This window comes from Bison bison, unplaced genomic scaffold, assembly GCF_000754665.1.
Source record: "Bison bison bison isolate TAMUID 2011002044 unplaced genomic scaffold, Bison_UMD1.0 scf7180017849302, whole genome shotgun sequence".
Lineage (NCBI taxonomy): Eukaryota > Metazoa > Chordata > Mammalia > Artiodactyla > Bovidae > Bison > Bison bison.
Window position 1 is genome coordinate 50568 of NW_011479875.1, and position 23972 is coordinate 74539.

General features: G+C 47.0%; 1 protein-coding gene across 1 annotated transcript in view; it reads right to left on the reverse strand.

The window, feature by feature from the left end:
• The window catches only part of LOC104993660 (E3 ubiquitin-protein ligase RNF213-like), a gene marked incomplete at its 3' end in the record, with an annotated part of 80563 nt that overhangs the window by 47207 nt on the left and 9384 nt on the right, over positions 1-23972 (reverse strand). The window contains exons 3-9 of the mRNA XM_010846989.1: positions 21288-21448; positions 16827-16976; positions 4586-5107; positions 4173-4295; positions 3396-3565; positions 2698-2856; positions 2163-2365 (exon numbers count right to left, since the gene is read on the reverse strand). Of these exons, the coding sequence (XP_010845291.1) occupies positions 2163-2365; positions 2698-2856; positions 3396-3565; positions 4173-4295; positions 4586-5107; positions 16827-16976; positions 21288-21448 (1488 nt within the window). The remainder of the gene's footprint in view (positions 1-2162; positions 2366-2697; positions 2857-3395; positions 3566-4172; positions 4296-4585; positions 5108-16826; positions 16977-21287; positions 21449-23972) is intronic.

Sequence of the window (23972 nt, forward strand, 5' to 3'; positions counted from 1 at the left end):
TATGCAGCATTGAAGACCCAGAGTAAAAAAAAGAAAAACTCTATTTAGTACAATATCATGATTAAGAAAGCATCTAAAAAATAAAGTTGTTTGGCAATTCTGATTTAACTCTCCAACTTAAAAATCTGTTTAATGAACAGTTCCTACAACTCAATCAAAAAATAAACAACCCAATCCAAAAATGGGCAGAAGACTTAATAGACACATATTCAAATAAGACATACAGAGGGTCAACAGGCATATGAAAAGATGCTCAACATCACTAATTATTAGAGGAATGCAAATCAAAACTTCAATGAAGTATTACCTCACACAGGTCAGAGTGGTCATTATCAAAAAGTCAACAGATAAATGCTGGAGAGGGAGTAAAGAAAAGGGAATCCTCCTGCACTGTTGATGGGAATGTAAACTGGTGCAGCCACTATGGAAAACAGTATGGAGGTTCCTCAAAAGACTAAAAATAGGGCCACCAGATAATCCAGCAATCCTACTCCTAGACATATATCCACAAAACAGGAAAACTCTATTTTAAAAAGATACATGCACCCCAATGTTATTTACAATAACCCAGCATGAACACAACCTAGGTGTCCATCAACAGATGAATGGATAGAGAAGACATGATATACACACATACAGACATATACACACTGGAATATTGCTCAGTCATTAAAAGAGAATGAAATATTGCCATATGCAGAAACTGGATGGACCTAGACATTATCATATTAAGTCAGACAGAGAAAAACAAATATTATATGATATCACTTATATGTGGAATCAAAAAATAATACAAATTAATTTATTTACAAAACAGAAACAGATTTACATACAAAGTAAAGCAACATGGTTACCAATCGGGAAAGTAGGTGGGGGAAGGATAAATTAGGAGTATAGGGTTAAGAGGTACATACCTATATATAAAACAGGTAAGCAACAAGGATTTAATGTAATAGCACAGGGAAATATATTCAATATCTTGTAATAAGCTAATAAAGGAAAAAATCTGAAAAAAATAAATAACTGAATAATTTTGCTGTACACCTGAAGCTAAAACAACAACTAACTATACTTCAATAAAAGAAAGAAAGAAGAAAAGAAAATCTTTTTAATGGACTTTAAAATGACTGGCTCATATTAAAAAGTGCATCTCTATCTGGTTTGACAGCTTAAGTACCAGGAACCAGCCAGATAAAATCTGAAGTCACTAAGGCAGTGCTTCTTAAATAAGAGCAAAGGAGACCTGCCATCCCAAATCATTACCATGTCTTCTGCAAAGGCTAGTTTAGCACCAGCTCTTGTCTGATGAGGGGTCATCTCAAGCATGGAAACAGCCAGTTTGGATCATCCAGCAAGTGCAGGGCAAAGTCAGAAAGGATCATGGGACTCTGCAATCAGCCCACATAGAAGAGAGTCTTGCAAAGGCAGGCAATGAAGTCAACACTTGGGCACATTTAAGAAGACAACACGACTCTAGTTTCTTCTCTTTGGGCCAGTTCAAAATAATCAAGCATCTGCCCCCATTGACCTCTACTGCTGTCAGACACCCGACAGAGATCCCTGCCATGGGCAGCTTCAATGGCAAAGACCCCTCCAGATGATTTCATCAAGTCACCCCCAGCTTTCAATCCTGCCTAGCTGAGACTCCAGACATCAGAGAGCAGAAATCAGCCAGCCCTGCTGTGCTCCATCCAAACTGCTAACCTACAGAAGTAATGAATATAATAAAACTGTTTTATGCACCCCCAAAAAACAAACAAAATAAAGCACCTGGTCTTAGTGACAGACTGGTCCATCTCTCAAAAGCTGACAGATCAATCTTTATAAACAAGAACTTTAATATTAAGTAGGCTTTATCTAATAGTAGCTCAGATGGTAAAGAACCACTGCTGCCTCTCCAAGCCCCAGTCTCCTCACTTCTCAGCAGATCCACCCTCTCTCCTTTCCCTTAGAAAACATCTGCTACCTTGTTTACTCTTGTGAGTGCTTAAGTTAAACTGATCAGAAGCATGCTGCCAAGCTCAGGCTTAGAAAACATAAAGCCGGGAGGTATGACAGGGCCAATGCCAAGCAAAGAACACCCACAGAGGACAAGGAAAGCCTTTGTTCCAGAGAGGATCGTCCAGCTTCAGAGGCTGATCGATCAAGAGTCTTCGGCTTACCTCCAGAGTCCAGAAGGGAAGATTTCACTCGCAGACAGCGGTTCACGTGCTCGCCTTTCTTTGGCTGTTCTTTGTAGATGAACTCATACTCCACAGAGTTCTTGCCTCGGCAGATAACGTACTTGTAAGGAATGGGTTTATCCACGTGCTGCTTGGAAATGGTGGTGCTGCCTTCAATGAGGGACCCGTTCTCATGTAAGTCTCTGTGAATGAACAGGACAGCAGCTGGTTATGTGAAAATACTCTCCCAGAAATATTCATTCTTCTCAAACACAACATGGAGTACAGACCTAATGCTATAAATCTATGCTGAAAGAAGGGATGCTTCTAGATCAAGGCTCACTTCCACATGGAGACAGAAAGAAGACCCAAATGAAGGATGACAAAGAACTTCATTATAGGGAAGAGTTTTTTGAAATATTCATCTTTCAAAAGTTATGAGAATTAATCAACTTGATCAGAATTATGATTTCAATATATTTCAAAGACTGGACATTCTGTACATTTCCTTATGGGCCAACTGGGATATACTTACTTGCTGTAGTGCATTTCGCAAACATCATGATTCCATGCAGGCTTCCCGAGTTCTTTTCCACCCCTAACATATACTTTGTGTTGATCGGGGTTGAATCCAAAATGTTTAGAAATGATAGCATGGAAGTACACCATGATTCCTTCTGTGGAGCTCAGCGGGCTGGGGGAAAGTCACAGAAGCAAACACTGATTAGATCTGGTCTCTCTACTCCCTCTCCACACACACATGCAGGCATACATGTGCACACACAATCTTGTTTCTGGGTGTGCACTAACACACACCCTAGCAAAGTGCAAGAGAGCCCACATTTCAGATAGACTGCCCACCATGTGGGTCCCCTTGGCTCTCCCTCTATGGTGGAGGAGGACAGTGGGCACAGGGTGGGGTGATCTCTGCCCAGCTCCAAAGAGGGGTGGTGGGAGGGGGTGACTGAGTACTCTGGGACATGACTGCCTCTCTCTTGACTTCTGTAAGGTCAATGCTGCTCCAGGTCCCCAGAGACCATGTGATGGCGCATTTCAACCAGTCAAAGAATTGGGACAGATGCCCCTCCCCTGCCTACCTCCTGAGCATTCCTCTTTGCACTGCGAGTCAACAAAAAGGCAGCCTGGGAATCTCCTCTGGGGTGGTGTAGCCCTTTCCAGCCCCAGTGCTGGGTGGGGGCCAGGCCTGTGCCTTCCTGAGCCTGTTGCACCCACCTCTCCTTAGCTAGCTGTGTGCTCTGGTTCCTTTGCTCCTTCTCATTTTTCACAGGGGCTGCATTATTTCCGTTATTCCCCTCTGGCCTCTTCAGGTTCTTTGGCTTGGCTTTCTCATTTTCATTTGTTTTCCCTCCAGGATCAGCCATCTGGTCCTTGGTTGCAATTTCCTGGAACAGGCACCCAAACCCCAACTTTTATACCAGGCTCCATGCTTGCCCCCAACATAGGACGCTTGTCACAGTCACCAGACTGGTCACATCCCTTCCTTGCTCAGAACCTTCAAACGGCATCTGGTCTACCCACCACAGGCTCCAAGGACTCCTGTCCCAACATCGTTAACCCCAGCCCCAACCCCGGCCTCTCTTCCCTTCACCTGCTCTTGGGAGAAGCAGCTTTCCTGCTGCCCCCTAAACAAGCCCACCACACTCTCCCTTAGGGCCTTTGCATGTCCCGAGATAGGCACATGGCTTGCCTGTCACTCTTTGAGTTCTCCTTGGAGAGGCCCTGACTGGCACCCACCTCAGTCCCTTGCCCTACTTCTCTCCAGGGCACTTCACACAGTCTGGCTTTGCATGTCTTTCTCCCCTCTAGAATGTGAGCTCCCAAAGGCAGGAACTGGTCTCATTCATGGCTATACTCCCAGCACCTAACACATATTCACCAAATGATTAAGCTGCGGAAGGAACGGGACTAAAAGGAGCAGCCCATGGGATGGACAGCAAGGATGGGGAGGGCATCCTGGAAAGGCGACCAGGCAGGCACAAGACGCTTTACCTGACGGTGGTTTCGGGAAGCAGGGACGCTTGTGGGTGGCTCTTTCATTTCCTCAGTCTTATCTTTAACATCTTTTTTAGCTCTTTCCACTGAACCAGCTGGCTCAGCTGCAGCAGCACTTGCCTGGAAGAAATAAAGCACCAAAACATTAGGGCCAAAATGACAAAATGCACAGGGAAACTTGGACTCAGTGGCATGAGGGTCAGCCTCTGCCACCAGCCCAGGAACAGGGGTCAGAAGCTCAGGGTAGAGGCATAGCCCCTCCCACAGCCCCCCTCCCAAGAAGCAAGTCCAAGTGGACTCCCTTCCCAGACAGTGAAGTGTTGTCAGAACCGCACTGCACAGCAAGGTGTTGAGACATGGCAGGCCTACCCTGGTCATCACTCCCCTAACTTACCCCAAAACTAACTCACCCTAGAGGCAGGAGCCCTGGCCAGCTGCTCAGTGGTCTGCAGCTCTTTCCTGGGCTTGGAGGTGTCCGCCTTTGGCTCAGGAAACAAGAGCTCCTGGGCAGTATCCTTCTCCCTAGGAGAGCCTTCACTGGCAGAAGTGGGGAGATCTTCACCTGTGGAGGGGCTTGGGGACTGGTGGTCATTTCCTTCTGGGAGGGCTCCTCCCAGAGTCTGGTCCTGAGGTGCCAGGCTGCTTAGAGACTCGGTGCCTATGGCTGCTTCTGCCTCTCCTGCAGCCTCCCCTTGCAGAGGGTGCCCCATAGCCTCCAGTGGTATTTTGTCCACACTTGGGGGCAGGCCTGGCTGGTGAGTGGGACTACCCTGCTGAGCTGGGCTTTGGCATGAAGCTGTGTCCTGGAGCCCAGAGTTTGCAAGCGAACTCAGACTACAGGGCTCCAATGAGGATGGGGACAAGGAATCCAGCTCTGCAGATGTGGAAGCATTCTTCGAATTCCTTTTCTTCCTTTTACTCCTTCTACGCCGCTAAACAGAAAAAGAGACACTCATTTTGTTTCTCAGGTTTTCTGTACGCTCCCCAAAGGTTTCCTCCAATTTCCTTTCCATTTCTGAAGTATGTCAAGCATAGCTCAACCCAACCACCTTACAACTGCTAAATCTGCCATTCCTCTCTCTTGGAAAGAATGTGAGCACGAAGTGAATGGGGGTGGTGAACAGAGTTGAGGGACAAGTGGGGAGCAGTGACGGTCACACACTTTGCTTTGCCCAATCCAAGCTGAGACCCTCATGTGGAATATCTTCCAACAGAAGGGCCCTGTAAAGATGCTTTCAAATGTTGAAAAGTATGCACAGGCCCGACATGTAACACTCTTATATGGTGTGTACTACAGACAAAATAGAGATGCAAAAATGAGCCGAAGTCTAAGTTGTTCCTTCCTGCACTTGCACTGGCACATTATTCTTCTGCCTGCAGATCCTCACTCAAAGGCAAGAATCCTCAGCTTCAGAATCAGAGACGAGCTTGTAGAAGCAGTTGTGACAGGCCCCTGCGAGGACCCCGAAGGGCTGAATGCCCTGCATGCATGGCAATCTTGGTCTGCAGCAAAATATTGATTAGTTCATTAAGTGCCAGTAACCAGTGACCCTCCCTGCCACTGAAGCCCAGTGTGGGCCTAGGGCTTGGCATCTTACCCCTTGCCTGGGCTAAGTCCTCGGGAGAGGGAGATGGAAGACCTTGGGATTTATCTGCACATGGGGTGGGACATCATGTTCTGGGTCAGCTTCCAGATTTTCTCCAAGAAACCTGACCAAACTTCCAGCCGATCTGCTTGAAACAAGCAACACAACACACAGGCTGCCCTGAATGGCAATTTCCTGGTCTGACATCAACACCAGCTAACACTGTGGTAGAAAGAAGGAAGGTCATTCAAGGAGGCCACGTCCCCAACTTCTAGGGCATATAGATCTCTGAAGATCTTGCCAACATACTGATGGTGACTCAGCACATCTGGGGGAATTTCAGGTTCTGCATTTCCATGGTGCTGCTGCCAGTCCAGGCTTGCTCTGTGAGCACCACCAGCAAGCAGGTCCTCACTCCAGGCACCAGCATCTCCATTAGCTTTCTTGGTGGTCCTCAAGTGCAGCCTCACTGGGAACCACAGATCAGACCAGCAGAAATCTGTATGCAGACCCCACGGCCCCAGGTCCTTTGCGGATTCTCCCTTTTGAAGGCAAGGCTGGCTTAAATTAAGTAGCTTATGCTGATTTACCAAAAGGAACCTGGAACTCTGTCCTAAGCACAAGGAACAAGAAAGTAAGACGAGTTCCTCCCCCATAAAACTGATGGTTTACTGGGAGAGAAAGACTAAAAACAGATGGTTTTAGCTTGTTAGTAGGACTCGGAGGCTTCCAGTGAAGAGACGCGGGTTGAGTCTGAAAGTCACTGACAGCCAAGAAGGCAGTTTCATCAATCGGCAAAGATTACTGGGACCTGTGCATCTGGACGTGGCCAAAGCCACAGGCTACCTTCCAGGTTGACCAGCCCACCCAGAATCAAAGCTTATGCTTGGCCAGAAGACCCCACATGACTGGCCCTCACAGTCTGTCAACCTCATCCTACCCTAGTCCTGCCCTAGCCTCCAGCATCAATCCTATTTTTTACTTCCTGTACTTTAGGATGTTTTGGCATTTGGGGGGACCTTGCTCATCCTGGAGAGACTGCCCCTCCCAGGGTTACTAATACCCAGAGAGAGGTGGTGACTCCCCACAAGCACATCTTTCATCTGCCAATCAACCAACACGGAGCTCCTCCCTCCACCCACCGCCCACCTCCTTTATCAAACTCTCCCTCCAAGCCAACATTTCCAGCTCCAAATCACCACAGGGCCAAGCACAGGACATCTAGACCACCCTACAGCCCAGAGTCCACCAAGAGCATTCACACTAGCCAATTCTGAACCTCCTCAAACCTGCCTGCCCTGCCCTACAAGGCAGGCTCGGGGCCACTTTCTCCCCTTGCTCCTTCTATCTCCCCTGCGGCCCTTCAGGCGTGGCCCCTCCTCCTGGGAGCTGTGAGGAACACTGACCTCCCTTGTCATCACTAGTCAATCAGGGCGCCGCGGGCTTCTGGTTCGCTCTCTCCCCAGACACCTCCTTCACTTTTCACCTTGTCCTCTGCCCCACACCCCTCGACAGACCACCTGGACTCTCCCAGTAGAAAGCAAACCTATGCAGCCCGGCACTTGCTTTATTTTGTTCCTCAGAAACCGGCAACTAAATGCCTTTTATTTTCTCTTCCCTCCACGAAGGAAGTCTCTGTTTTCTTCACTGCTGCATCCACAGTGTCTAGAACAACCCCTGAGCCCCGGTAGGTCCCTAAATGCTTCTATCTCATTATATAAATTCCTTAGAAAGTCCCGTGTCTCCCTGAAGCACCGGCATGTTTCCTCTGCCCCAGGACGCACCCACCTCCGTCAGGTCTGTGATCAGATCCAAAAACAAAGGGTTTTCTATCAAACTATTAGTGAAATGAAAATCAAAACTACAATAAGATATCACCTCACACCAGCCAGAATGGCTGTCATAAAAAAAAAAAAAATCCACAAACAATAAACTCTGAAGATGGGTGGAGAAAGGGAACCCTCCTACACTGTCGGTAGGAATATAAATTGGTACAGCCACTATGGAGAACAGTACGGAGGTTCCTTAAAAAACTAGAAATAGAACTACCATATGATCCTGCAATCCCACTCCTGGGCATATATCTGGAGAAAAACATGATCTGAATGGAAAAATGCACCCCAGTGTTTATTGTGGTACTGTTTACAATAGAGAAGACAAGGAAGCAACCTAATATCTGTTAAAAGAGGAATGGATAAAAAAAGCTTTGTTACATACATACAATGGAATATTACTCAGCCATTAAAAACAATGCAATAATGCCATTTGCAGCAACATGGATGGATCTAAAGAGCGTCATACTGAGTGAAGTAAGTTAGACAGAGAAGGAGAAATATCGTATGACATCCCTTATATATTGAATCTAAAAAGAAATGAAAGAAATGAACTTACTTACAAAATAGGAAGAGACTTAGAAAACGAACTTATGATTGCCAGGGAGAAGGGAGAGTAGTTTGGCATGGTCATGTACGCCACTGCTATGTTTAAAATGGACAGCCAATAAGGACCTATTGTATAGCACATGGAACTCTGCTCAATGTTATGTGGCAGCCTGGATGGGAGAGGAGTTTGGGGGAGAATGGACACATGTATATGGATGGCTGAGTCCCTTCACTATTCATCTGAAATTATCACAACATTGTTAACTGGTTTTACCACAATATAAAATAAAAAGTTCAAAAGAAAAAAAAAAGAGAGTTCTGACATCTGATTTGCAATTTGCCTATCTGCTCTTTATCTCACTTTCTCCTTTTTTTTTTTTAAATCCCTATTCGATTGTGCTTTTTATAAGGTGCTTCAAAACCCTTAGAATAAGATTCAAATTTCACACAGGCAACTTAGTTCTCTCAATACACATCAATGGGGCCACATGAGTGTGTGGCCCCTCACAGGTCTACAGGCATGGCACAAGGCTAAACTCCAAACTTCTCCTTGACAAAAATCAAGTCTATATATACATGGTACATATTTATGTAGTCCTCATTACTATGGTCTGTCTCTGAACTCATTAGTCAGGAATATGTACACTAAAACTAAACACTACTCATTAGGAATCCAGACCTGGGTCACAACCTCTGGGTGTGGGCAGTGGATGGGGGTGGTTGGGAGGAGACCCCAATACTCCTGATGATGTCTTTGTTGACGATGGATGGTAGGGGATGAGTATCCACTAAGATAATCCTGCATCTGTGTTATAAATACCGGTGGGTGTAATATTTAATTAAAACATTTGTTAAGTGCAGAGTTTATTGACTTGGAAGGGATGCTAGAGAACTTACTGGGGACTGACTGTCCTGTCACTGGATCGGGTAGGGGTGACAAAGCAGTACACACAGCAGAACATATCCAGGGGGCTCTACCCTGAAGGCCTGTGTATTTCATTCAATACCAGTTATACCTCAGATCAAAGGCTGTATGCTGTTGCTGCTGCTGCTGCTAAGTCGCTGCAGTCGTGTCTGACTCTGTGGGACCCCATAGACGGCAGCCCACCAGGATCCCCCGTCCCTGGGATTCTCCAGGCAAGAACACTGGAGTGGGTTGCCATTTCCTTCTCCAATGCATGAAAGTGAAAAGTGAAAGTGAAGTCGCTCAGTCGTGTCTGACTCAGCGACCCCATGGACTGCAGCCTACCAGGCTCCTCCATCCATGGGATTTTCAAGGCAAGTGTACTGGAGTGGGGTGCCATTGCCTTCTCCGCTAAAGGCTGTATACCAGCTCTAAATGCATACATAAAGGCTACTCCTATTTCTGCCTAGAGAGAATTAGTGAGAAAAAAGGAACAGTTTGCTACTTCTTGGAGGGAAGGTGGGTTAGTCAGAATACATGTCTGATTTTATATTTTATAATGAGTGTCCTCAGAGAGCAGAGAGATCTCAGTTTTGGGAGGGCAAGGTAGTCTTGTTCACTCCCCTGAATACTGGGTCAGGAGCACACGGAGGGGTGGGGGTGCGTGCTGTGGACCCTGAAAAGGCACATATGGCAGGAAGTGAGGGTGACAGGTGAGAACACTGATCATTTGGACAGAAAGTCTGTGAAGGTTTTGACAAAGGCTGAAGGGTTGGAGGCTAAGTGGGCCTGCAGCTATGCCCAAACTCCCAGGGGTCCTCTGCCTCATTCTGCATTGACAGTGATTGGGATAGAGTAGGATAGTTAGTTAGTTTAGGAATCACTCTAGGGGATTAAGAATGGAAAAGGAATTTTATGGGAGTTTGGGAAACTGTTGTAGGCTAATGACTACTCAAGAAAAGAATCCAGTAACCTAGCAACAATCTATACTATCTTGAAGGAAGACCAAGCATCCAAGCATCAGGCACATTCGGGCCACAAGTTCTGATAATTAAAACACAAGACAGTAGATATGGTATCCGAATCTTGTTACATGAAGTCAGGGAGTTAACGGTCCTTGAAGAGTAGCATTTTGTAGCCAAGACAGGAACATAGGTGAAGGGGGAAAGAAACTAAATGAAAGAGGACATTATACTAAAACTTAACCGAGCCCAAGCTCATTCTCCTGGCTGCACTGACAGGTCAGTAAATCGGGAGATGAGTTGTTGGAACAAGGAATAATGATTTTAATCGGAAAGCTGGCAGACTGAGAAGATGGCAACCTAGGGTCTCAAAAAACCGTCTTACCACAGTTCAAATTCAGGCTCCTTTTATACACAAGAGGGGGAGGGGGAGGAGCCCACTTAGGCACTGACCAATGGCTGAGCAGGACCACTAACGGTCACTGGTTTGACACATGCTAAGTTGCTTCAGTCATTGTCCCACTCTTTGCAACTCTATGGACTGTAGGCCGCCAGGCTCCTCTGTCCATGGGATTCTCCAGGCAAGAATACTGGAGCAGCTTGCCATGCCCTCCCCCAGGGGATCTTCCCAACCCAGGGACTGAACCCTTGTCTCTTCTGTCTCCTGCATTGATAGGCAGGTTCTTTACCACTAGCACCACGGTCACTGGTTGACAGCTGCTCAGTAACAGTCACTTGTTTGGGGGAGGGGCCCACTTTGACATTGAACAATGGCTGAGCAGGACCACTAACTGGTCCCTGATTGACAGTTGCTCATTTTGGGGGAGGGGGAAACCACTGAGGCACCAACCAGAGACTGAGTGGGGCTGCTATAGCTCCTGCCTGCCTCATCACTATGCCACCTTGAGTAGAAAGGTGCAACACCAGAAAGCAGCCAGGTCTGAAGAAGTACCAGTGGCCCTCACAGTGTCCTCCAGCTCTCAGTGGAGTGAGATACCCAAGTGGCAGAGACTGCGTTCGATGGGATCGTGGTCTAAGGTGACAGGTGTCATGGGCTCAGCCCGCTGCTCACTTCAGTGGTCAGATCGTGACCAGTGAGATGACTGGGAGCTGGTGTCCCCAGAGCAGAACTTCCACCTGTCCACTTTCACAGTAGATGGCTTCCCAGGCGGCACTGGTGGTAAAGAACCTGCCTGCCAATGCAAGAGACATGAGAGATATGGGTTCCATCCCTGGGTCTGGAAGATCCCTTGGAGGAGGGCATGGCAACTCACTCCAGTATTCTTGCTTGGAGAATCCCTTGAACAGAGGAGCCAGGTGGGCTATAGCGCCACAAAGAGTCAGACATGACTGAGGTGACTTAGCATGCATGCATGAGTGGCAGGTACAGGGTCCCTTCTGGTGGGCTAGTGGGCTAGGCGTGGCTGCCTAGAAAGGTGTGGTAGAGCAGTTCCTGCATTAAGAGCACCAGGGAGAGAGGAGGGAAGGGTCCAATGCACTTTGGGTTCCAGTTTGGGCTGGGGGGGCCGCTATTACAAAACCTGAGATGAATTGCCATATTTTAGTATATGTTACCACCCTTTTGCTGACATACATATGATTTAAATAAAGCCATGATAGTCCCAGTTAGTCCATATAGAGTCAAAGGAAGGACTAATGATGTAAGCCTTGATATCTACTTAAAAATGAGGAATAAGGTGGTCTTCTCCCCTCCCCACTTTTGCTTTGATTATAAAAATGAAGCCCTGTTTGTTCTTGGGGTGATGCTCCCTTGCCTGCCTGCTTGTATCTGTCATAAGTGTCCTAGGCTAATAAACTCGTTCTTTGTCTATCACTTTGCCTCACGCTGAATAATTTCAGTGATGAGACAAAAGAACCTAAGCTTCAGTAGGTACTGACACAAGGTGAGGGGTTTTAATTAAAAGACAGTGGGTTTGGACTTCTCTCCTGGTCCAGTGGTAAAGAATCCACCTGCCGATGCAGAAGATGAGGGTTTGATCCCTGGCTCAGGAAGATTCCCTATGCCGAGTGTAAACTAAGCCTGTGTGCCACAACTACTGAAGCCCACACACCTAGAGCCTGTGCTCCACAACAGAAGCCACCACGATGAGAAGCCCACGCACCACAACAGAGTAGCCACTGCTCGCCGCAACTAGAGAAAGCCCTCACAGCAACAAAGACCCAGGGCAGCCAATTGAAAAAAGAGAGAGAGTGGGTTCAAGTCCTCTCCTAAGCCAGGGATCATGGGTTCAAGTCCCAGCCTGTGGATACAAGTCCCAATCTGAGTTTGGATTAGGTTTAAGTCCCATCTGAGAAAAAGCATGGTTTCAATAGAAAGTACTGTGCCAATTCAGGAAGGACAGTGTCACCTTTCCACTGGCATCTGATCAAGCACTTCCTTCTAGCAAACAGGCACTGCCTAAGCTCCTTCTCTGCAGCCATCCTTCCTGCCATCTTTGGACCCAAGTAAACTTCCTCAGCTTCAGTTTCCTCTTTTGTAGAACTTGGATGACACTCATGGATAGTACTTTGATGGGGGAAGAGGGATGCGGGCTGTGGGGGGGCGGTCCATCCACAAACATAAGGCGGGCTTTGCAGAAGCAACAAGAGAAAAAAATCTGGGATCAGAGCTAGAAATATCACGTTGACCCCCAGCCTGACAAATTCCAAGAAGCGGCATCATCATTAGGACCAGTGCCAGCCTCTCAATTACACACTATACACTTGCAAAAAGGAACAAAGACTCCACAGTAGGGACTGCCGAGGAGGAAGAGAAGGGCCATCAGGAAAAGATGTGGCAAGAATCTCTACTAAGGGCACCACGAGATTCCTGGATTTGCTGAGAATGGGAGCTTCAAGGGACTCCTGGAGTCTTGGAGAGATGCTCAGACCACCCCTTGCCCCACCAGCTGCCTGGCACCATGCTCCCACTCCCCAACTCCAGGAAATGATCCCTTGAACCTCCCATTCTCAGTCGAGTGGTTCCAGCAAGATTAACTCTACTCCAGACGCAGGGTCAGCACAGCACCCTGGCTTGTTAGGAATGGGTACGTGTCCCAATCAGAGCCACTGAGATTTGAGGACAGCTTCCCCTGGGAAAGAGATGTTTCCTCTTTCTTCTCTGGAAGCCCCCCCAAAGAGGCATTCTCTTATCCCTCTGAACAACGCAGTGGGAGGTTGGTAACCTGTGGAAGGGTCCAAGGTGTTGGAGACTGTTGAGAGGCCAAGGAGCTAACTGACATGAGGAAGGCAATGCAAAAACAGACAGAGATACCTGGACTTCAGGAATATCAAGGTGCCTGGATTAAACCTTGTCTGCAGGTAGATGCCCGGATTAAACCTTGCTTGCAGTTAGGTCTACCCAAGGGCTTCTCAGTTACATGAGTGACAAATACCCTTTATTGTATTGATTAACCTAAACTGGGGTTTCAACTGTTTGCAAGCAAAAGATCTCCAATGCTTAAAACAAACCTCAAAGTAGGTCGTTTCCTTTTTTACAGAACTTCAAAGTAGGTTGTTTCCTTTATACAGAAGCCCCAAATAAGTCAAGGCAATCAATGTTCTAACAACTTTGGTGGCATAAGATGTCAGGCTCTGGTAGATACACCCGGGCCACAACATCCTCAGGGCTCCAGACCTCTACACCGTGGCACAGTCCAGGAGGACCCCTCTGTGACACATGCCCAACCCTCTGGTCACTACAGAAAGTAGTGGAGGCTTTGGATCCCATGAACAGGTGCCAGCTGCCCACCCCATGGAACCTGGATCAGGCCTGCCTTCTAGAAGAAGGGGTGCTGTCAGCAGGGAAAAAATCAAGGAAGTACACGCCATAGCGAGGGAGGTGACCCTGCAGAACCAAGAGGGTCTGGGAGGTGTGGCTGTGTAAAGATGGCAGTAAATGAAAGATGGACCCCTGGAGGGACATGACCCAGTTCCTGGAAGACAAAGATTATGGGAAGGGATGACAGGATGATAACAGCCCAACATGTGGACCCCAAACCACATCCCAGCCCACAACAGCAGACTGGTAGACATCACCGCACACCACCAGCCACCAGCCAAACCCTGTTTTTAATGGAACCAAACCTGGGGACCTAAAAACATAATAGAAATGAACTTATTTATGAAATAGAAATAGACCCACAGACATAAAAACAAACATGGATATCAAAGGTGAAAGAGGGGAGGGATAAATTAGGAGTTTGGGATTATCAGATATACACTACTATATATAAAGCAGATCATCAACAAGAATTTACTGAATAACCCAGGGAATTATATTCAATATCTTGTAATAAGCTATGATGGAAAAGATATATTCTGAAATGTTATATATATATATATATTTAACACATGTATAGGTGTCACTTTACTATACACCTGAAATATTATAAATAAACTACACTTCAATTTTAAAAATTGTAATAAAATAAGTAAATAAAACCAAATCCTACCTAACCGAGCGGCAACAGGGCAGTCTCTGGACACTGATCATGTGCTCTGCTCTTGCCAGCCCTCGAGGGGAACTCTGCCACATTTGCTGCCCACTTATCCCTTTCTCATGGGAACTGCCTTTTACATCTTTCACCTACTGTCCTGTTAGTATATGGATGTCTTATTTCTTTGAAAGAATTAGTTAGGTATTCCAATTGTAAACCCTTTGTCATCATATGTTGCAAATCTTTTCTAACCACCTGCTTCTCCATAGCATTGCTGAATGGTCTCCTCTAACCCAGAATCTGGAATATTTTATGCATCCCTATCTGCATCTAAGGGGTTGTTTTGGTGAGGCTCTGGAATATCCACATAATTTTATAAATAGTCACCTATATTTTCTAGAACTTTCAGGGTGTCTTTTACATTAGTCAACCAATCTGGTATATATCTTAGTGTTTACTATGAGTGAAGAAGGGCTTCCCTGGTGGCTCAGTGGTAAAGAATCCACCTGCCAATACGGGAGATGTGAGTCCGATCCTTGGGTCAGGAAGATCCCCTGGAAAAGGAAATGGTAACTCCACTCCAGTATTCTTGCCTGGGAAATCCCATGGACAGAGGAGCCTGGCAGGCTATAGTCCATGGGGTCACAAATGAGTTGGACGGGACTTAGCGACTAACCAACAACAAGGAGAAAAGAATTGTTTTTTCCAAATGGTGAGCCACAGTTCAAATGCCCCTTACTTAACACAGTGTTGCTCTCTGATACCACCTTTATCACCTGCTCAACTGTCATACATACTCACATCTGCATCTAGATGTTCTATGTCAACTTTCCCTACTGGGTCTCTGTTACTCCATCAGGATGCTCTATTACTTTATATTGCTATGCTTATAGCTTACAACACATTTTGATGTCAAATCTCCCATTTATTGTTGTACTTTTCTACATTCTTTATAGGAACTCTCACCAATTTATACTCCAGACGGACTTTTAGTGTCTTTTATCCATTTCCAAAAACAAAACAAAGCCACTGGAAGCAATACTACTTTTACACATTAATTGACCAACTGGATGTATATATCTAAGGAAAGAACTGGCATCTTTACAGTATTAAACCTTCCTTTTGGGAAAATCTATTTGTAGTTTGCTTTTCCTGTTTTTAGATCATGAAGGGACTCTCCACATCCACTCAATATTTTCTATCAGTGCTCATGCACTGCTGTCCTCTGTATTTACAAGGTGCTTTTGGGTTTCTGTTTTTTGTTGCACCACATGGCTGATGGGATCTTAGTTCCCCAATCACAGATTGAACTGAGGCCCCAGCAATGAAAACACCAAGTCCTAACCACTAGACCACCAGGGAATTCCCAAAGTGTTTCTGCTCTGAACTAACCAACAGATCGAAGCCCAGAGGCAAGACCACACCTCATTTACAGCCTTCCACCAGGCACCCAGTGCCCCCACATGCAGCAGCTGCTCAATAAATCTTTGTTAAATGACTCAATTGGCCATCTTACTCAGGAAAAAGGTCACCATTCTGTGAAAGGATGATAGTTAAACACATCACTCTTCAGTGTCTGAAGCCTCAGTGCTTTTCCTCACAAGCAAAATTACTTCCATTACATATATTAAGTAGTCTCACTTTTGATATTATTAGTAAAACCCTCAAGACTCACAAATGCTATAGACAATGAAAGAAGTCGGGACTAAATTCAGCAGGCTTCCATGGCACAACCAGGGTTCAGAACACGAGCCCATAACCTCAGGTGCTGATGACTGCAGGGGCTGGGTGCATTCTCCAAGCCCCAGTAGAGGTTCAGCCTGGACTCCCACCGGTATGGTCCCAGCCCCCAAGGGAGACCCAGGCCCCCTGCTCTTCTCCATGAAGAGAATCTTGCATGGCCTGTGGAACTTTCAGGGTAAGTTTCCCGTTTGCCAAAGGAGATAGCTACACAAGAAATGAAAAGATGGATGGAAAAGTAGGGATAGGGGGCCACAGGGGCTTCCCCGGGGGCTTGGTGGTAAAGAATTTGCCTGCAATGCAGGAGTTACGGGTTCTATCTCTGGATTGGGAAGATTCCCTGGAGGAGGAAATGGCAACCCACTTCAGTGTTCTTGCCGGGAAAGTCCCACAGACAGAGAAGCACATGGGGCACACACAGCATGGGGAGCACATGCAATAAAGCTGAAATTCAACATTAGCAGAACATCCTCAGAATCACGAGAGCTAAAACCCACAGGCATGGCTACTGTGTCGACCAGCCTGGGTAGGAGTGGAAAAAGCCTCCCAACAGCCACCTTCAGCATCAGAGAGGTGTGGCACTCGGTTCCATGCAAGCCTTGGCAGGGAGCATCGTGGGCCACCATTAACACAAACTACCTGCTCAGACTCTGGAGAGCACGTGTCAGTGACCTCAAACAGGATTGCATCTTCTTTTCTTCTTTTGTAGGCAGAGTAACTATCAGCTTCCAGCTCATCGGATGTGGATGTGTCATCTGCCGCATCTACAAAACCCTTGGACACAACTCCCTGTTGAAACATGATCCCCTTCAGACAGAGCAGGGTGACCACAGGCACTGATCCATCAGGGTCTAAGGGACCCCTAACTCAAACCCAAGTGGGGACACTCTCGAGTGAGGATTGCACCAGCTCCCCAGGCCCCCTGGCATCCAGGCTCAGCAGACACGGGGTCCCTGGTGTAGGGAATAAAAGAAAGGGTTCTGTGGGTGGCAGGCAGAGCAAATCCATGCAAGCAAGCTGCCCCATGTTAGAGTTGATGTCTGAAAGCCTTGGCACATCTGACCTTCCATACAAACAGGCCTGCAGCCTTGTTCTCTAAGCTCCATCCCATTGCCCAGGCCAGTACTTGCACACAGATGCAGCTGTGGGGACATTCCTGGAGGGGCAGGTAGCCCAGCATCTGAGGCCAGGCCCCAAGGTGGCTTTTGGGGATGCGGGCATGTAGGGTAGTGACCAATCTCTCTGGATGGCACACCCTAGGGAGCACAGAGCCAGCCCTGTGCCATCCCTTCCTCCATTGAAGGAAGCAGTGAGGACCAGTGGGACTCACCACTGGGCGCCAGGCCACTGAGGGGAACAGGGCAGGACAGGGAACAGGGGAGTTGGGCCTAAAGCCAAGGCCTGGCTTCTGCACTGCAGCTGCTGCAGGTGAGCAGAGAGGTCCATTAGCCCAGGGGGGATACCTGGTGCAGCACTGCACCCAGGTGGAGGGAAGACAGGAAAGGTCAAGAGCCTCTGACTGTTGAGGGGGGCAGGCAGTCGGTGTGGAAAGGGAAGGGCAGTTCTCTGAGGGGCGCTTGGAAAGGCCCAGTGAATGAGATGGGTCAGAGCACACTGGCAGCCCAGGTTCAAAGCTCATCCCAGTCAGTGCCAGGTACCCAGGCCAGCTGCCAGCAGGAAATCAAAGACAGGACCAAGGTGACACTGGAAGGAACCACAGGATCAGTCAGCACCTTCAACCTGACTCCCTGGCCCATCCTGTGCTCCTCTTCCTCGTGGTAGATACAAAATATTTTAAAATGTTGTTGCTATGCCACACTGCAAGGCATGTGACAGCTTAGTTCCCTGACCAGGGATCAAACCCTCGCCCCTGGCATTGGAAGGGGGAACTTAAACACTGGACCACCAGGAAAGTTCCTCCCTCACATCTTAAATATTTGGTGGAAATAACAGCTGGAGGCCACAGTACTTTCTGCTATATGGATGATACAAATGACACTCTCCAGGGTGGAATATTCAGGTGGACTCCAACATTTGGCCATAAAACACTAAGGCTGGGACTTCCCTGGTGGTCCAGTGGTTAAAAATCTGCCTTGCAAAACAGGGATGCCCGTTCCATCCCTGGTCCAGGAGGACCACATATGCCACAGGACAGCTAAGCCTATGAGTCACACAACTACTGAGCCCATGTGCTGCAACTACTGAAGCCCTAGAGCACATGCTCTGCAACAAGAGAAGCCACTGCAACAAGAAGCCTGTGCACCACAACGGGAGACTAGCCCTGACTCTCGGCAACTAGAGAAAGCCCAAGTACGGCAACAAAGACCCAATGCAGCCAAAAGTAAATAAATAAATATTAAACACACACACACACTCACACTAAGGCTGTGATAAAATCCTCTACTGAATCCTCACGTGCCTAAGGTTATTTTCTTATGATGACAGCAGAGAAGCAGAACAGGTCAAAGCAGGTCAACCTGCTTTACTAGGGGTCCCACCACGTTACTCTCACCTGTAGCGAAAAACCTGCCCCATTGTTGCAAATGCTGACTTTCAACCCATTTTTTAATTTAACAGGTTTAATTTAAAACCTTGCAGCTCTTTTAATTTTGAGTGTTTGATTTCAGAGGTGGGACAGTTATATGTTTAATGGCCATTTCTATCTTCTCTACTGTGGACTATATCAATTGCTAGTCATCTTTCTGTTGGGTAGGTTCCTGTTTTCTACTTGATTTCTAAGAGTTTTTGACATATTGAGGCAACTCACTCTTAATTTTAAAACATTTCTATGTAAATACAAATCTTTTTATGTACATGTGCGTGCTAAATCATGTCATTTGAGTCGTATCCAACTCTTTGTGACCCTATGGAGTGTAGCCCGCCAGGCTCCTCTGTCCATGGGATTCTCTAGGCAAGAAAACCAGAGTGGGTTGCCATGCCCTCCTTCAGGGAATCTTCCAAACCCAGGGACTGAGCCTCTGCTTCCTGCATCTCCTGCATTGCAGGTAGATTCTTTACTGCTGAGCTACCTGGGAAGCCCTTTTAGGTACATACAAATATGTAAACGCATATTTTCCTAAACCATTTACTCTTCATTTGTGCTCATCATACAAAGTTTTTAATTCTTTTAAGACTTTTTCTATAGTCAAATATACCAATCTTTTGTTTGTATTTTTCCCCTTTGCTTTAATCACTAGAAAATCTTCCCCATTCATGGGTCAGATAAATATTTATGTATATTTTTTCCAACTGTCATTATACACATTAGGGTCTGTTTCTGGGTTGTATTTCTGGTACATGGACTCCTCCCAAGATTCATTGTTTTAATGACTGGCTTTGAAACATGTTTTTGTTCATCTAATACAGCAAGTCCCACTTTAGGCATTTCTTTTCAACAATTTTTCTCGGTTATTCTTGCCCATTCTTTCTTCCAAGAGAGCCTTAAACTTACTCAATCAAGGTTTAAAAAAGGTCTAATCCTGCTGGGGTCGATACTGTTTTCAATCACAGTGTCAAACACTTAACTTCCTAATGGTGCGTATTCCTTGATACTCACTTTAAAAGTATTTACAATAGCCAGGATATGGAAGCAAGCTAAGTGTCCACTGACAGGTGAATGGATAAGGAAGATGCAGTGTAGACATACAATGGAATTTTACTCAGACATTAAAAGGAACAAAACTGGGCCATTTATACAGGTATGAACGGACCTCGAGTCCATTATACAGAGTGAAGTAAGTCAGAAAGAGAAAAATAAGCATGTTACGTAGAATCTAGGAAAATGGTCCAGATGAACCTAGTTCCAGGGCAGGTATAGAGACACAGATGTAGAGAATGGACATATGGACACAGGTAAAGGGAAGGGGAGGGTAGGATGGATTGGGAGCCTTGATTTGACAATAAATACACTACCCATGTGTAACATAGAGAGCTAGTGGGAACCTGCAGTATGGAGCTCAGCTTGGTGCTCTATGATGACCTAGATGGTGGGATGGGGGTGGGTGCGAGGGGATATATGTATACATGTAAGTGATTCCTTTCAAGTACAACAGAAACTAATACAACTTTGCAAAGCAATTATACTCCAGTTAAAAAAATTTTTTTTAATAAATAAAAACTAAATTTGAAAAAGGAATTAAAAAAAAAAGTCTACCCCAAATTTCAGTGTCCCCCATGGCCCAGGCTCAAAGCTGGCCACCTGCTCTAGTAAGGATTAGTGTCCAGGGAGAATGAAAACACTCACACACATTTCACAACTACCACACACACTCACACATGCATATACCACACACATACTATGAGCACACATACACTCGAACGTGTGCACATACTCACATAGGCATGCACGCACACTCACGAGGGGCCACAGTAGTGACAGCTGCAGCACCTCCCCACCACCCAACCACAAGGAACAACAAAGGACCACATAGGAAACCAGCCCCAACCAGGCAGAGAGACAATATCCCTCTCAGTCCTCCAAGAAACCTGGGAACAGACCCAGCTGCTTAGGTCTAGACAGGCTGGACTTCGGCGTGGGGAGCTCTCGCTCATCCAGAAGGATGAATCTGTCCTGAATCTGTCAGGCAACTCTCTGCAGCCTCACTTGGGCTCCTGCCTGGTCACTCACTCAAGAGACACTCTTGGGGTCCGACACTTATAGGGAGACAAGACAGCTCAGCGTCTCCTTCAAGGAATGGTGGCATTTCCAGAGCACCTCCGTTTCCCCAGAGCCTAGACGCACCTTAGGAACTGTCTGGTCCATGCAAAATGCCCAGAGCAGAGACAGACATCAACGTGGCAGAAGCTCAGACACCTAGATGCACCCCCGCCACAGCATCTGGGAGACACGACATGCTGGGTATGGTGGGAGAAAAAGGGAAGGGGATGCAGAGACCCTGCATGAATCAGGCACAGAAGGGGCAGCTCTGCCACAGCCGAGCATGCAGGGGCCAACAGGCTAGGCAGCAGTGAAGTGAAGCTGTCCTGGAGAGGACGCTGTGGGGACACTTCTTCAGCCACTGATGAAACCACAGCAGGAAACAGCGTCCTTGTAAAGCTAGGAGATGGGCAGAACCAGCTCCCCAGGGGCCAGACACTCACGCGCTTGGTTTGCCACGAGGCATTTGAACAGGGCTCGTCTGGGCTTTCTTGCCAATCACCTGAGCCCAGGGCCAAGGAGGGGCTGCTTTCCTCCCTCAGCTCCTGTCCACACTCCATTTCCACCTCCGGGACCGATGTCTCCTTGAGGTTGCTCTGAGGACCTACAAAGGCAGATGCACACGGGTCACATCTCAGAAAGACAAGTGAATGTCCCAAGGGAAAACCTGGACTCCTCCCATGAGCGCCATTCAAGATTAGTCCTCTCCCCACTCAAGGTGCTGTCTTGGCTACAGTGAATCAGCCTGGTACAATTTCTGCTGTCGGGTGGGCAAGGGTGTACATCATGCGAAATGCCAGGCTGGATGAAGCACAAGCTGGAAACAAGATTGCTGGGAGAAATATCAATAACCTCAGATATGCAGAGGACACCACCCTTATTTATGGCAGAAACTGAAGAAGAACTAAAGAGCCTCTTGATGAAAGTGAAAGAGGAGAGTGAAAAAGTTAGCTTAAAACTCAACATTCAGAAAACTAAGACATGGCATCCGGTCCCATCACTTCATGGTAAATAGATGGGGAAACAATGGAAACAGTGAGAGACTTTATTTTTGGGGGCTCCAAAATCACTGCAGATGGTGACTGCAGCCATGAAATTAAAAGACACTTGCTCCTTGGAAGAACAGCTATGACCAACCGAGACAGCATATTAAGAAGCAGAGACATTACTTTGCCAACAGAGGCCCACCTAGTCAAAGCTATGGTTTTTCTAGTAGTTATGTATGGATGTGAGAGTTGGACTATAAAGAAAGCTGAATGCTGAAGAATTGATGCTTTTGAACTGTGGTGTTGGAGAAGACTCTTGAGAGTCCCTTGGACTGCAGGAAGATCAAACCAGTCAATCCTAAAGGAAATCAGTCCTGAATATTCATTGGAAGGACTGATGCTGAAGCTGAAACTCCAGTACTTTGGCCACCTGAGGCGAACTGACTCATTTGAAAAGACCCTGATGCTGGGAAAGATTGAAGACAGGAGGAGAAGGGGATGACAGAGGATGAGATGATTGAATGGCACCACCAACTCGATGGACATGAGCCTGAGAAAGCTTTGGAGATGGTGATGGACAGGGAAGCCTGGCGTGCTGCAGTCCATGGGGTCGCAAACAGCTGGACACAACTGAGCAACTTAACTGAACTGAACAAATATAATAAACATCTACAAACATCTAAGGTTCATCTACAAATGAAACTTAAGGCCAAGGAACTAAATAAAACTGGGAGGATATTTGTAACACATGACAGCCCGGGGCCACTGTCCTTTGATAAACTGTGGGCATGCTGACCTCCTCTCTCTTCCACCAGCCTCCACTGCAGAGGGTGGGGCCCCCATTACACTGAACCAATCAGAACCTGGCATTTCTCCAGTTCCAGTGATTGGCAGAAGTACAGCAGGGGTCCAGGGCTGGTTACTGGGGTTTCTAACCCATCAACTCCTTCCTTCCCGTCAGACAAACAGACCCTATGCTTGGAATCAACTAGTTTGCCTCCATGAAGGCAGCAGCCTGAGGACAAAGCAGGGCCGCTGGGACCTGAGAAAGATGCAGAGCTGTGCCGAGACCTGACTCCCTCAGTCTGGAAATGAACGTGTGAGGCCCAGTGCACGCATCCCGCTGAGGAAGCAGGGAGCTGGGTGTCTGGTCATCTCCAATACAAACAGCCCCAGTGACTGAAAATCAGTAAGAATAACTTTTAAAAAAGGGAATTCCCCAAAGAAAACAGGCAGTTCAAAGAAAAGGAATCACAAGTGAGCTCTTAACCTTTGAGAAGACACTTACTTTCCCTACCAATCAAGGAAGTAGCAAGAGAACCCAAGAGGTACCCCCTTCTACCAATCTGACTGGCCCAAAGCTAGACATGCTGGTGTGGCTGGAGATGAAACTCAAAGAGCCTACAGAGGAGAGAGGCTGGGGGAAGCCTTGTGGATTTGAAGGTTTCCATTATAAATGCACACGGCTGCTCCTTGGAGCTTGTCCTTGAGACACACTGGCACCCGGGGCAGATCCCTTGCCAGCATCCGGCCCAGCTATGTGCATTTATGGCAGAACAGGAGTCCAGATAGGACCAGCTGCTGCGTGGCAGAGGTGAGGCCAGTCTCAGCTAGAGGCCATGGCACAGTGCCACACGATGGAAGCAGGGTGCACTAGTTTTCAACCACATGGAGGAAACATTTGGAAGGTGACACACCAAATGTTATGTGTTGTGTTCATAAGGGTGTGAAGGGTCTGGGCTGGGGGTAAGCTGAGGGAGGTTACCAATTTTTATATCCTCCCGTCGTAACATATAGGTTATTCATACCACCATGTGTTCAGTTCAGTTCAGTTCAGTCGCTCAGTCGTATCCAACTCTTTGCGACCCCATGAATCACAGCACGCCAGGCCTCCCTGTCCATCACCAACTCCCGGAGTTCACTCAGACTCATGTCCATCAAGTCAGTGATGACATCCAGCCATCTCATCCTCTGTCATCCCCTTCTCCTCCTGCCCCTAATCCCTCCCAGCATCAGAGTCTTTTCCAATGAGTCAACTCTTCACATGAGGTGGCCAAAGTACTGGAGTTTCAGCTTTAGCATCATTCCTTCCAAAGAAATCCCAGGGCTGATCTCCTTTAGGATGGACTGGTTGGATCTCCT